General features: G+C 38.4%; 1 protein-coding gene and 1 pseudogene across 1 annotated transcript in view; one reads left to right on the top strand and one right to left on the bottom strand.

The window, feature by feature from the left end:
- The window catches only part of Hdac2 (histone deacetylase 2), a 37,998-nt gene that overhangs the window by 14,650 nt on the left and 8,516 nt on the right, over positions 1 to 14,832 (top strand). Inside the window, exons 2-6 of the mRNA XM_004645890.3 lie at positions 4,812 to 4,924; positions 7,447 to 7,564; positions 9,686 to 9,760; positions 10,065 to 10,203; positions 11,951 to 12,092. Of these exons, the coding sequence (XP_004645947.1) occupies positions 4,812 to 4,924; positions 7,447 to 7,564; positions 9,686 to 9,760; positions 10,065 to 10,203; positions 11,951 to 12,092 (587 nt within the window). The remainder of the gene's footprint in view (positions 1 to 4,811; positions 4,925 to 7,446; positions 7,565 to 9,685; positions 9,761 to 10,064; positions 10,204 to 11,950; positions 12,093 to 14,832) is intronic.
- LOC105740940 lies at positions 6,230 to 6,956 on the bottom strand (annotated as a pseudogene).

Below are 14,832 nucleotides of genomic sequence, written 5' to 3'. Positions count from 1 at the left end.
TAACATGCTGGCTAAAAGTAATTTAGTTCATAGTAACAATAGACCCTGGCTGCCAACAAACTGGTAATTATTAGCCTAATATCTACAACCCTAGGAGGAAGGTCTCTGTAGGAAGAAGTTTGATATAATCCAACTTAAACCAGGAACTTATATGTATGATTTAACCCTGTTGTGATGTGGGTTCAGGAGGATACGGGGGTAGGATGGAGTGATGAATGAGGTTAAACATAGTAGGAGCAAGGTTGGTGGGCACAGGGTGATCATCCAGGTTTTGGATCACTGTAGGACACAGGAGGGAAGGATTGGAAGAGAAGGCCTTGAAGTTTTGAAGTGAACCAGAAAGAGAAGAAACAGTGTCTACTCATGAAAATATTATAAGGTCAAACATGATAGTTGATGAAAGAGATGAAGAGAATGAGTAGAATAAAAAGGAAAAAGAAAGGTTAGAGAGTACCTGTTGGTTCATATTGCTAATATTGCATGGGATATTTACGTGCCTCTAGTTCTGCGTGGCCATTGTGTGTGCCTCAACCAGGATCCGACTGTGTCACTAATCCTCTTACAGATTGCTGGCCCTGAGTCCTGCCAGTGGAGGGAGGGAGAAGCATGAACTAAGACTCCTCTTGTCAGTCACACACCATCCCAGGGCCTCTGATAGCTTCTTGACCTGTGAGCACTTGCTAATATGTTACATATAAATTCTTTATTGTAACTTTATATTGGTAATTATAAGTTTTCTATGTTCAAGAAATGATTGTGAGCCGATTTTTCTGGATTTTCTCTTGATTAGTAAGACATCTTTACAGTATTTTGGTGAAAATGGGCTAACATTTAAAATACCCAAATTACTTTACTGAACTATGGTTTACAGAACTAGGAAAAGACACTATCTTACTCAATAAACTCCTACAGAATTATCTAGAGAACAGATACAGCTTTAAGCAACAAGTTTGAACTGATTCTTTCATAACTCACTTGCATTTTGGAGGAATTCTTATGAAAGTAATTGATCTGTAACTTAGCTATTGGACCCATGTCATTTAGTCTGTTTATATTTTTGGTAGGATTAGGGTCTCTAAATTTGACTACATATTGCAAGCTATGTATTGTAATACAACACATTGAATATGTATTGTATTAAATTAATATTGAGGGTTCTGTGTGTAATAAATACATTACTTCAATGAATTAGGTCAATTGTTTATTTTGCTCATTTTATTTAAGCTGTGGTGAAACACATATTTCATGTTATGTCCTCTTGTTTCCCTTGCTTGTAGTCTTTCTTTGCATTGATTATTAGTGTTAATACTTCTCCGCTGTCTACTACTTAGAAGAGCACTGGCATGGCCTGTGTCCTTGCTAGTTTGAGGGTAGCTCTCGCATTTTCTAGCTGTATGACTGGTATTGTCATCTGACTGGTTTGCGTCTCATACTTCTGCAGTTATAAGTAGGAACAGTGATAATAACTGCCTGTGTTATAAAGTTGTTGGCAAGATTATCACCAACACATATGAGCTGCTTAGAATACCCTCTTCTGGTGAATACTGTTTTTCTAACACTTCCTTCTCCTTTTTGTTTTTTTCCTTCTAGCCTTCTCCTTTTTATATTGGAGGCTGTGGCTTCCCGTTGAATTCTCGATGTGTCCACTGAATAAAGTGATTTTAAGATGTGGTAGATGCTAAAGACATTTAAAAAAAAAAAAAAAAAACACTTTCTCACACATCAGTTTTGAGTAGTCTTTTATTAGTACAGGGTTTATAGGGTCTCACTACATAGATCGTACTTACAGTGATCCTCCTGTTTTCAGCCTCCCAAGAGCCGGGATTACAGATGCACACTGCACCACAGGGGCAGGGCCAGCATAGCATGCCAGGGATCAAAACCCAGTCCTTGCGCTCTGCCTAAGCTGGTGCTTTAGTTCACTGAGCTATCTGGCCAGCCACTAAAGTCATTGTTTAAAAACTGATTTATAAATCACATACTCCCAAATGCACTTACATAAAACGTACTGTTCAGTGACTGCTAGTGAATTCAGAGTTGTACAAGAGCCATCACAGTCTAATTTTATAATACTTTCATCATCACAGAAGAAATCTTATACCCATCAGTAGGAAATCCTCCCTCCCTCAGCCCCGGGTAACCACAATTTACTTTCCATTTTTGTGGATTTGCCTGTTCTGGACATTTTATACAGATGGGATCACACTAGATGTAGCCTTTTGTTAGGTCTATACTCCACTCTACCAGCTGAGCCTTTTTTTTTTTTATAGCAGTGCTGGGGATCAAACTCTGGACCTTGTCCTTACTAGGCATGCACTTATGCCACTGAGCTATATCCCCAGTCCTCTAGCTGAGCTATTAAAGGGTATGACATGGCCTTTTATCACTGGCTTCTTTCACTTAGTATGATGCTTTCTAGTCATTCTTGTTGTGGAAATTAGCAAGACTTCATTTTTTCTTTTAGAGTTAGATTGGGTAAGGGGCACAGTGTTGACATAGGCTAAGGCAACAGAGTCCTGATAAGGACTGTTCTGCTCTGTCACAGCTGCCCATAATCACCATGGTCATAGACCTGCTGGTGGCTGCCCCACCTAAATTCAGAGGGCTAAGGGCTGTACAGTGACAGAGGGCTGGACACTGCCCTACTCTTAGTCAGGGATACTCAATTTGTGTTCCTTTAATGCTCCCTCTCCCTGCCAAGACACCCACTTACCTTCAGGACCTGCACCTTTCTGTCCAGTAGGCTCTCAGTGTCCACTGCCACCTTCTCGACCAGCTTGTGAGGTTCTCCCGCACCTCAAGTACGTTCCAGTTCATCTTGGTAATTCTTACATAGTGACAGATGGAGGAAATAGAAAACTAGGCTATTCTTAGTCTTGTGATTTTTCTTTCGTAGTGATAACTTGCAATATTTTTTACATTAACTTAGATATGTAACAGTTTTCAACTCGGCTTTTCCTTATAACAATCTAATGGTGATACCAAGCTGCTTCTAAAGAACAAGGGGAGAGCTTTATGACTGGTCCTTCCTTGACAGATGGTTTATTCTTTGCATTTATAACCTATCAGTTATGATAAACACAAATGGGTATTTCATAGCCTCAGAAGCCTGTTTTATAGCTTTTCCATATTCTTAGTTTTGTTGTTGGCACCTGCCTTGAAAAAGTCATTTTGCAGTGACCATGTGTGTGTATGAATTGTTTGCAGAAGAGATTTTATGTTGAAAATGAAGAAATATGATACCAACAAAACCAACTAATCTTTGACCTATTTTTCTCATTGCTGAGATGAAATACGCAATGCCCAAAGTTAAAAGAAGAAAGGTTTATCATAGCTCACAGTTTGTAGAGCTTTCTGACCATAGATAGCTGGCTCCAAGGCAGGATGACATGGCAGAGGGCCATCACAGCAGAGAAACAGTGCATGGCAAGGTGAAAAGAAGCAGGCAGCAGCAGTGAAACAGGCCTCCCTTTCCCTTTTATTCCATCCATGCTCGCAACCATTTGATGTTGCCACTCACACCCAGGGTGGGGCTGCCCATTACCCACACCCAGAATTAAGCTAAACCAGCTTACATAACACACATTCTTTTTTTTTTTCTTTTTTCTTTTTTTTTTTTTCTTTTTTCGGAACCAGGGGTTGAACTCAGATCCTTGCGTTTGCCAGTCAAGTGCTTATCCTACTGAGCCATCTTCCCAGCCCCTCTTAATCACCATATTACCACTCTAGATCCAGGCAGCTCTGAAAAGCCCCCTGTGAGTCTTCAGTGAGTGCTCTAGACACAAACTATAGCATTCTTACTACTAGAAGTATGTGTTTTATAAAGGTGAGTGTTCAGCTACTGTAAGATGTAGTATAAAATTTTGGAGGGGTTGATTGATTGCTATTAAATAGTAAGAAGAGAGTTTTGGAAGATTTATACATCTTGAAGGTAGATCAACAGCACTTCTATCTTTTATTCTATGAACCTATATTGAAATCATAGATTTTAAGCCACTAAAGAATTGTGGCTTTGAACTCTAGGATCAGTATTAAAATAACTTCTAATTTAATAAATATGTGTATCATTAGAAAAATATTCTTAAGAGGCTTTTGTTTGTAGTAAGCATTAAAACTTTAGGAGTATTGCATTGAAGTTTGGTTGGTGAATGTGATTTTGCTTTTAGTTTTTTTGAAATCTTATGTGTAAATTGTACACATAGGAATATGTTATTTTAAAAAAATAGGGCAGGAATTACAACTGTTAGTTGTGAAGCATGAGCATATCTTTATCCTTGGAGAATGTTGTGTGTCCTAGGACAGAAGCACTTTTCTAGAACAAAGATCTCAGTTCCTGAGGCATCTTCACTAGCTTGTGATCTGGACACAAAACATTCCCACCCTCCCACAGTGACAACTACAGAGGGCTTCTGGCATGTCATCACATTCATGATTCTAAAAGCCATAGTGGCTGGAACAACTTTTGAGTCATACTTAACACAGACACAGAGACTTTGCCTTCAGCATCTGAAAATTTGCTAGGTAATTCTAAAATCTTTAAAGATGAAAAAAAAACTGAAGGAAAAATTGAAAAACAAATCAGAATATCTTAATCTAAACGTAAAAATGTAATAGTGGATAGTCATCAGCAGGTAAAAGTTGAGCATAGTGTCTTGTCTTTTTAATGTAGATTGAAAGATGCACAAAAGAAGTTCTGCAATAATTGATCGTTAATTTTATTTCAGTGATGAGTGCCTTCTAATGTTGGTTATATATGAGAATTAAGATAACTTATGACTTTTCTATGTTACTTAGTTTGTTTTCTATTTTAGGTGATATTGGAAATTACTACTATGGACAGGGTCATCCCATGAAACCGCATAGAATCCGCATGACTCATAACTTGCTGTTAAATTATGGCTTATACAGAAAAATGGAAATATATGTGAGTATATCTTTTGGTGAATATTTAGTAGCATTTTTTTTAAAACTTGGTACTGTGAAACTTCATTAATCACCTTTGAGGAGGGCATTTACCAAATGAAAAGGTCTGGAAGAAAAACTTCAGAGAAAATGGAGAGTATAGGCACTGCCTTCCCTACCCTGTCTTTAATTTTTAAAATAATTCCCTGTACCCTATGCTTTCATATTTCCAGAGGACAACTCAGAAATAGTATATTGTTTTTGTTAGGATAATGATCAACTGTGCTTCTGAGAAATTGACCTGGGACTATAATAAAAATTTATGCAGATAATTGATTCTGCAAGTATTTATTAGGCACACAGCATGTGTGAAACACCTTTACAAGCTAGGTAGAACGTACAGCTTACAACATCTACCTTAGATATTTTTGTAGATAACGGATGATATATATAAATAGATGAAAGACAGTTCTTAATCTACTTAGGGAGAAAAGAAAGCAATTTTAACAATTTAGGCAATTTTTTTTATTTATTTACTTATTTATTTATGGTACTGGGGATTGAACTCAGGACTGTGTGCTTGCCAGGCAGGCGCTTATTCTACTGAGCTATCTCCCTGGCAGTTTTATTTTATTTTATTATTATTTTTTTTTCGTTTCACACGGTCTTTTAATTGACTTCATAAAGCCAAAGAAAACTGAGTACAAGAGTTCCTTTAGCCACTGCGAATACAACATTGATGGAGTATGCATACGTCTTCTGGTAAAAAAAGGACAATATAAATAAATGTCTTCAAAAACCTCAGCGCCTCTGCACGGTACCGCAGGCACGCTGCACGGCTGGTACAGGGCAGCCTCTCCACACCAGGCTGCTGTCCTACCAGGCTACCCTCAAACAGCACACGGAGTCCCAAAAGCCACAGCTTGCTCAGCTTCTGGCAAAGAGCAGATCCAGACTCCATTCAACCTTAGCAAAATGAATCAAGGCACCCAATTTCATGGGTGACCCCACAAAAAAAAAGTAAAAACAACAACCAAAACCAAAAATCCATTAACAGAGCTGGGGCACAACTCAGTGGTAGGGTGTTGGTCTAACATTCAAGGCCCTCAGTTTGATCCCCAGCACCACTAAGTTGGAAAGAAGAAAAAAAAAAACAAAACACACAACCCCTGATAATTTTTTAAAAAGCTATGGTTCATGGTTAAAAAAAAAAAAACAACTCAAATACTTTTCAAAACGCCTTCAAAAACCTTAAAAACAGCGCTTCCTTAAAAAGCAAAAGTCTAATAATGAGGCCATCTCGGGGGTTAGAAGCAGTCAGGTAGGGTTGACAAGATAGGAAGAGAAATGACTACAAAAGTGGAAATACAAGGAGGTGTGTTCACTACACATCAACGATTCAGCGCTGCTCCCAAAATCTTTAAATATACAGCCATAGAAGGACGGTCTTGAGCAGGAAGGATTGTTACTTGTTGTGTGGAGCATAGCTTTCGTAGCTGTCTCTGTAGGAACCCCCTGAGCTCCGGTCACCATAGCTGCCACCCTGACTCCGCTGCTGTAGTAGTCTCTGGAGCCACCATAGCCCCCACTGCGGGACTCAAAGCGGCCACCACCATAGCCTCGGTCCCCTCCCCCTCTGGAGAACCCACGGCCCCGCCTCGGCCCCCTTAGAAGAAACCCCGACCTCCAGCAGAGCCACCTTGGTACCCTCGGGATCGGTTGTTGGAAGACTTGCCAGCCTGGTCAACACGGATCTGTCGCCCGTCCACTGACTTCCCATTCATAGCCATCATGGCATCCTTGGCATCGTCAATGTTTTCAAAGGTCACAAACCCAAAGCCCCTCGATCGCTGGGACTCCCTCCCTGTCTTTCACCACCACCACTTCAGTGATCTGGCCATATTTGGAGAAGACCTGCTCCAGCGACTGCTCATTGGTGTCAAAACTCAGCCCTCCAATAAAAAGCTTGCCTTCGTCTGATGCCATGGCAGCCGCTGAGTCGGGCAGGTCCCTGACGTGGGCGGAAAGACGGCACGGCACACCAACCAAAGCCTCCTAATGTGCGAGTCTCCCCGGCAATTTTAAATAGTTTTCTTTTACATGTAGACATTTGGAGAAGAAAGGGGAGTGGTAAAAAGATTTATAATCTGGAAGCCTTGTGGAAGTATGCCATAGATGAAATTGTGCTCTTCAGAAGAAAATCAGGATCCATAGAAAAAAGGAAGGAGAGAATGAGTGAAGACTTAGAGTTGAGAATGCACTTCTTTCTGAAAAGCCATTGATGAAATTGGGTAGAGAGCAGAAAGTTTGTGATGGTAAATGAGAGAGTCTGTAAACTTGGTATGAGTACACCTGTTTCTGTTATGATTTAGGCCTGGTTAATTCACTGTTGATAATGTGCCTGTCTAATCCTTTTAAAGGATCTGGTTTTGATAGTGATTACTATTTCCTAAAGTATAAAATACAGTCTTTTGAAGGTACTGATACTTGGTTACTGCAACAGAACCACTCATAATTTCAGTGTCCTGATATTTTTCTTCACAGAGGCCCCATAAAGCCACTGCCGAAGAAATGACGAAATACCATAGCGATGAGTATATCAAATTTCTGCGGTCCATACGACCAGATAACATGTCTGAGTACAGTAAGCAGATGCAGAGATGTACGTTCTTATGTTTTTTTAAAAAAATTGATAAATCACAATGGTATTTTCAGATTATTTTAAATAGAGTTATCCAAATTGGTGTTTTTTTCTGATGTTCTAAGATATGACTATTTATTTGGAAGGTCAGTGTAACAATACTAAAGTTACCATTTTTAAAAATTTATTTATTATTTTAGTACCAGGAATCGAGCTTAGGACCCTGCACTAACAGGCAGGTGCTTGTGCCGCTGAGCTAGCTCCTGGAAGGTACCATTTTTAAAAATCCTAATGATGCCAAGTTGAGAGACAGGAGAAACTTTAAGTTCAAGGCCAATCGGGACTACGTGATGAGACTGTCTCAAAAAAAGAAAAAGAAGATCTAACTGAATGACAGATTGCATAAGTCCTTTACTTTTTATTGTGTTTCTATGATAACTTGAGGGTATAAGATCTTAATAGGCAGGCTTCACTCCCTTACTTCACACACAAGAGAAGATTAGTGTACTCTTTTCATGTCATTTTTATGTGCTTTAGTTAACTTAAAGCTACCATATGTGTTTTCTCCTTTTTTAAGATGTTAGTGAGCCTTTTGATTTTTATCTTTTGCATGGTATTCCTCTTAATAGATTAAAAATATTTTATTAGAAATTATGATTGAAACACTATCTTTTAAATATGTTTTTCAGTTGATTTTTTTTGTTTGTTTGTTGAGACAGGGTCTCACCATGTAGTTCAGGCTGACCTTGAACTCACTGTGTTTTCCAGGCTGACCTTGAACTTGTGATGATCCTCCTGCCTCAGCCTCCCAAGTGCTGAGAGTACAGGCATTTGCCACCATGTCTGACCACAGTATCTTTTTTTAAAGATTGATAACCTTTGTTCTCACTGAGTTTTTGGTTTTTGTTTTGTTTTGTTTTGGTTTTTTCTCAGTACTAGGATTTGACTCCTGGGACTTTGTGCATTGCAACATCCCTGGCCCTTTTTTCTTTCTTTTGACACAGGGGCTCTTAAGTTATTTAAATTGCTGAGGCTGGGCACAGGCTTAAATTTAGGTGCTTCCTGCCTCAGCCTCCCAGAGTGCCGGGATTATCAGTATGCACCGTCATGCCTAGTTAGCTCATCAGTGCTTTAGTAGACTTCACTGGTCAGTGGTGATTAACTTAGTGTAATTACTAGGCATCTCACAACTCCAGAGTTGTATTCATACATGTTGTTGCCGGGGCTTATTTGGTTCAGTAAAGGGCTACAGTAGTTTAAGACAGATGCTGTCTTTTCAGTGGAAATTTGGAAATGGGCAGCCCTTGGGTAAATGCATTAAACAGACTTGATTTAAAATCTACAAAATACTGAGTTGTATTAAATGATATTTGAGTAATAAACTTAAAATTTATTCTTCATAGAGCTTATAACTCATAATTGTGCAAAGCTATATAAACAGTGGCCCTTAATCTTGAAGAGGCTGTATTTGAGGCATGGGACATGTCTCTATCCCTTTTCTCTCAGTACTGCAGAAACAAATGTATCTTGCTGCGTTACATACCTGGAGATGTTGCGTCCTTGTTTTGAGCTTTCTCGTTTGTCTTGGCTCCCAAGAACCAGATCATGATCAACTGTGGACATAGCCACTTAGCTGCTTATATTCTTAGTGCCCAGTAAAATACATTTAAAACCTGTGTATAAAGGAATGTTAAGGGGCCGGGGAGATGGCTCAGTGAAATAAGCGCTTCCCTGGCAAGTGCAAGGAAGGGCCTGAGTTCAATCCCTGGTTCTGCCAAAAAAAGGATTGTTAAGTAACAAAGCAATTGGACTTACCTGAATTTTATAATATTGGTTAAGTTAGATATTAAGCCTATGTTTTGTTAAACAAAAGCAAAGACTTTATGATTTAAAAATGTATTTTTTTTAATAGAGCAGAGATATTTAATAAATGATCAGAGTAAGATTTGGTGATAAGATTTGGTAGTATTTTACAAGAAGACTTTACCTTGAATAAAATAATTTCAAGTGTGTACTTTTTAGATTATGACTACAGCATGTTTTATAATTGCATCAAATGAAAGTTTTATAGGAAATAATTCTGTAAGAAAATGTTTTCATTAATTTTCTTAATGGGTTAAATTAATGAAATTTATTCCACAGTTAATGTTGGGGAAGATTGTCCGGTGTTTGATGGACTCTTTGAATTTTGTCAGCTCTCCACTGGTGGCTCGGTTGGTAAGCATCCTAATTCATTCAGATTCTTTGGATTACTGGTAGTGAATTTTGATCACAAGGAATTGATTGTGCTTAGCATAGGGCATTGGTGGGCCTTCTGCTACTGTAACAAAATGTATGAGATAAAGGGGAAGGGCTGATTTCGGCTCGCAGTTTTGGGGGTCCTGTTGCTTTGGGCATTTAGTTGTACTCGTGGTGGGAGCACATGAAGAAGGAAGCCTGTTCTTATCGCCGAATAGGGAGAAGAAATTTTTTTTTTATTCTAAATATTTCATAAATACCTTATCCTTTCTCTTCCTCTTAGCTGGGGCTGTGAAGTTAAACCGGCAACAAACTGATATGGCTGTTAACTGGGCTGGTGGATTACATCATGCAAAAAAATCAGAAGCATCAGGATTTTGTTACGTTAATGATATTGTGCTTGCCATCCTGGAATTGCTAAAGTAAGTTCATGTGTAGTGATCCTGTTCCTACGATAGTGTTTCAGATACTTAAGATACACCAGCATGTAGAGCTTTGTAAAAGTACTGTATAGAGTAAATGGTGGCAGCAGGTTGAAATGGTGTCTGCAGTATGAATTCATTGCGAACTGGTAAATCTAGCAAGCTGCCTGCTTTCCATATCTGAATGGGGCTTTATTTTCTACTAGTGGATATCGCATTATCTTGAATGAGTTGCTTTTAAAGTTATCTTTGAAGTTTGAGAGAGATTTATGAAGAGATTTAGGGATTTGGAGATTTATAAAGTTAGATTATATTTTAATCATTATTATAGTAATATCTCTAGATTCTGTTTTAGATTTTATACTTTATTCGTATTTCCTCAGCATTGAAACTTCTCGTTTATATTGTTTAATGCATATTAGCCATACAGGCTAACTTTTGTGTCACTTTTTTATTTATTCATTGAGGTTTTTTGAGCCAGTTTCACAATATAGTTCAGGCTTGCCTTAAAGTCCCAGCCATCCTGTCTCAGCCTCTCAAGTGCTGGGGTTACACACATGCACTTAGCATGTGCAGTTTGAGTCACTTTAAACTTGGTATTGACTTCTTAAGTAATAACTGAGTAATGTCATTTTAACATCTTGTTGACTCATCCAGAGCTAGGGAGAACCATTTGAAGTATGTTCTCTAGTTAACTGTTATTATTTATTCTATTCATTTCTAAGCAAGTTCTTGTCCACTAGGCTTGCAGTCTTAAATAACTTTATAATCTATCTGAATACATTTCTTCAGCTGGTAAAATAATACATAATTTCTTACTTGACTTGGCAAATAGTTTTTCTTGTTTGTCTACCACATAAACCAGTCAGGAACGAAACTTTTGATACCAGTTTGTTTCTGTGTGTGTGTCTGTGTGTCCATCCGTCCAGCTGGCCGGCCGTGTGTCTCCAGCTCAGCCCACCCTGGGGGCAGGGCCAGCCTAGCATGTGGTGCAGGAGATTGAACCATGGTCTTCCCATACTTGCCTGAGCTTTCCTAAGCAGGTGCTTGAGACCGCTAAACTATCTCACTGGCTCCTATTGTTTCATTTTCTGAAAAAACATAATACTATTTTCAGTTTTCTAGATCTTCTGAATTTTGTTTCCTTCGAGTTGAAATATTATATATTACAAATGTCTAGTCTGGTACATCAGCTTACATGATATTCTGTTCAGTTTTAGTATCATTGCATAATAAATGCAATATTTTTACCATCTATTGAACTAAAAAAGAATCCTTATGTTACTGTACTGGAGAAGAATAGTAACATTTGAAGTATGCTTCTGCCTTATTATGATACAAATGTCACTGGAACCAGCTATGCCCGAGAAGCAGGAGTCAAGGCGGCAGCGGCTCCCCGAGGCACGGGGATACTGAAACCTATACTTAGGGTGACTTCTCAGCCTTTGGGTGACAGTAGTGGTCATTTGGCCCATCAGAAGACAGAAGTATGTTGCAAAGGGGTTCTTTGTATTGTCCTTAGAAATTATTTTACAAATAATTTTTTTTTTTTTTTTTTTTTTTGCGGAACCGGGGATTGAACTCAGACCCTTGCGCTTGCCAGGGAAGTGCTTATTCTACTGAGCCATCTCCCCAGCCCCACAAATAAAATTTTAAGTTGAGAAAAAAATGAGTTTTCTGAACTTATGGTGATGTTTCCCATCTTTAAACCTTTACAATAAATGAAACTATGTGACTTTGTTTTTAGGTATCATCAGAGAGTCCTGTATATTGATATAGATATCCATCATGGTGATGGTGTTGAAGAAGCTTTTTATACAACAGATCGCGTAATGACTGTTTCATTCCATAAGTATGGGGAGTACTTTCCCGGCACAGGAGACTTGAGGGTAAGAACGTAAGAACAGACGGTTTGAGTAAATGTGAGATTAAATAGGATAGTAATCTTGTACTTGAACTAACATTTTTCCTGAGTCATCAATTTGAAACTTATATGCAGATTTAAATCACTTTATATTCTTTAACATCTAGAGTTTTATTTTGATGGCATATATATATGCAAGTATTTAGTGAGGAGTTTTTTTACTTTGATTTTTTGCTTTTAAGTACCTGTCCATAGGGCACATAACACTTTTTTTGGTGTTCACTTTGGCTGTCCAAAGACATGCAATGAAGGCCTTACATAGCTGTTGTTTGTAAAGATAGGTGGACTAAAATAGTCTTTCTGGATTCTTCTGCTGCTCTGCTTATCTTGACTGAATGTCATTTTCTCAGTCTTTATCTTGACTGAATGTCTTTTTCTCAGTCTTCAATAATACCACATCTTAGTATTGCTTCTACATTAAATTTTTGTTATCTTTTCATTTAGTTTTGTATTGTGTAGTTAAAATCACTTATATCTTGTTTATTCAAATTTAATCAAGTTTTTGTTTTATTGCAGTTATTTTGAACCACACCACATACATATTGAATTTTATTTGGAGATTTAATTGCTGAGACTTTGGTTTCGGTTTTTTGTTTGAGATAGGCTGGATGCACTCTGCCACCAAAGTTTGGCGTCAGACTTGGGGTTATCTTTCTGCCTCAGCTTCCCAAGTATTCCTGTTATAGACATAAGCCACCAGTGTGCCACTATGCCCAAGTTTAATTGGAATTTTTAATAGAGACCGGATTATCTGGAAGATTTTGGTTGGTGTGGCATTGAATGTTCTAAACTATATATCAAATAGGTTATTTTTCAGGTTATGGTATCTTATAGTTTAGCAACCAGCATTTTTAAAGAGTAGCCTGTCTTCAAATGTGCCACTTTCCTTATGTGACCACCCAAGTGGCACTCTTTTTTTTTTAGTAAACTTCTGCAGTAAGAGTTATAGTTATACTTTTCCTAATTTATAATTGAGTTTAGGGCTTGGATGCTGAGTAGCTTGGCTTATGAAAAAAGATTCATGATTTCAGTTTCTTGGTCACATTAGCTCCTTCAGCATGTCCCGTTTCCCATCTCATTTCCTCTGTAGACCAGTGATTCTCAGTTTGGTTCCTAAGTGAACAAGATCAGAAGACCTGGATGCCCAATAGAAGCACACATTGTTGGGCCCCAGAAGTAGGGTGTTTGACAACTTTTGCTCTGAGACAATAGAATACATTTATCTATAACCATTCCATCCCAGTAGGAATCAAGTAAGCCTTCTCGGCTTGAAGCTCCAAGTATAAGGTAGTGTTTTTGCAGTATAATCCTCATTGAACTTAGGAAGTGGCAGGTGGAGGTCTTTTAACTTCTCACAGTAAATGGATGTCACTGCGCTCTCTCCACAGTTAATGTTAATAATTGTTTTAGAAAACCTTGGCAAAATTATCTCTTAAAATGGATAAAGAACTCAATCAGCATCTTTTCTCATTGAAACTTTTATAATCATTTTACAAAATAAAAATTCTAAGAATAACAGATACTTTAAATGTGTTCTCTATATTTGGAAAGAGAAAACTTAGACCAGTCATTATAAGTGGGGTCCGTTTGGCCTTTTCTGCAAAATTCCTGTGTGTCATTGGATGTTACGTAGTTTAGTAAGCATTTCCTTTTCTTCCTGTTAATTTATCGAAGTGAAAAATGGAAAAGAAAGCTTTTTTTAATCTCTCTTCTTTCTTTAATCTCATGAATGCTTTCATCAGTCTAGATGGAGGAAAAAAATAAAGATGTGATAAAATAGCAGTTGTGAAGAAAAGTAGAAAAGGTTCAATGAGGATAGCAGGGCTGAGTTTGCAGTATGACTTAGGGTGAGGGGTACAGCTTTGTGCATTCTGAAATCCTTGGGTTCTATTTCAGCTGTGACAGAGAGTCCAAGGACTCACAGTATCTTACCTTATTAATTCATCCACATTTACAAAATTGGTATTTAGGTATAGAAATTTAGGTTTCCTTAATTGTGGGAGGAGGATGTATAATTCTGCTTAACCTTCTCTTCGTTACAAGTTGAGTCATATTTAGGGTGAATTGTGCATCTGTAAAAGTGGATTTCAGTTAAGATCATGCCGTAAGAGATTCTAGAGGAACTTACACAAATGTTATCACCCCAAGGAGCAACACATCTTCAAACATGATTTAAACCAAATAGGAATTAGTGCTCCAGGTCTTTCGGTGTTGTGGTTGCAGCGGGCTTTTATAGAAATGTCCCCACTGTACCATTGGCTCTAAGTGTGTCTATGTACTCACATCACAGACATGTACATATAAACACATGATAGCATGTGCAGATAGATGTAGATGTTATTGGTGTGTAACTGGGGGCCAGCTTTGTGTCTTTGCCATCTTTGGAAAGGTATTAAATGTCTAGAGCAGTACTGAACAAATAGAAGCAACATGCATTTCAGATGTAATTAAAGAATATACCTGAGGCCAGCGAGATAGCTCAGCAGATAAAGTGCCTGCTTAGGCAAGCGCAGGGACTACAGTTCGATCCCTGGCACCACATGCCATGCCAGCCCCACCCCCAGGGTGGGCAGAGCTGGCCAGGGTCTGGGTTTGGTGGTACATGCCCGTAATACCAGCACTGGGGAGACTGAAAGCTGGTCGATCACCACGACTCCGAGCTGCATTGTGAGACCCTGTAACAACTGGATACATCAAAAAGAAAA

This window comes from Octodon degus, unplaced genomic scaffold, assembly GCF_000260255.1.
Source record: "Octodon degus isolate 3935 unplaced genomic scaffold, OctDeg1.0 scaffold00241, whole genome shotgun sequence".
Taxonomy (NCBI): domain Eukaryota; kingdom Metazoa; phylum Chordata; class Mammalia; order Rodentia; family Octodontidae; genus Octodon; species Octodon degus.
This window is presented reverse-complemented; position numbering and strand designations above follow the sequence as displayed.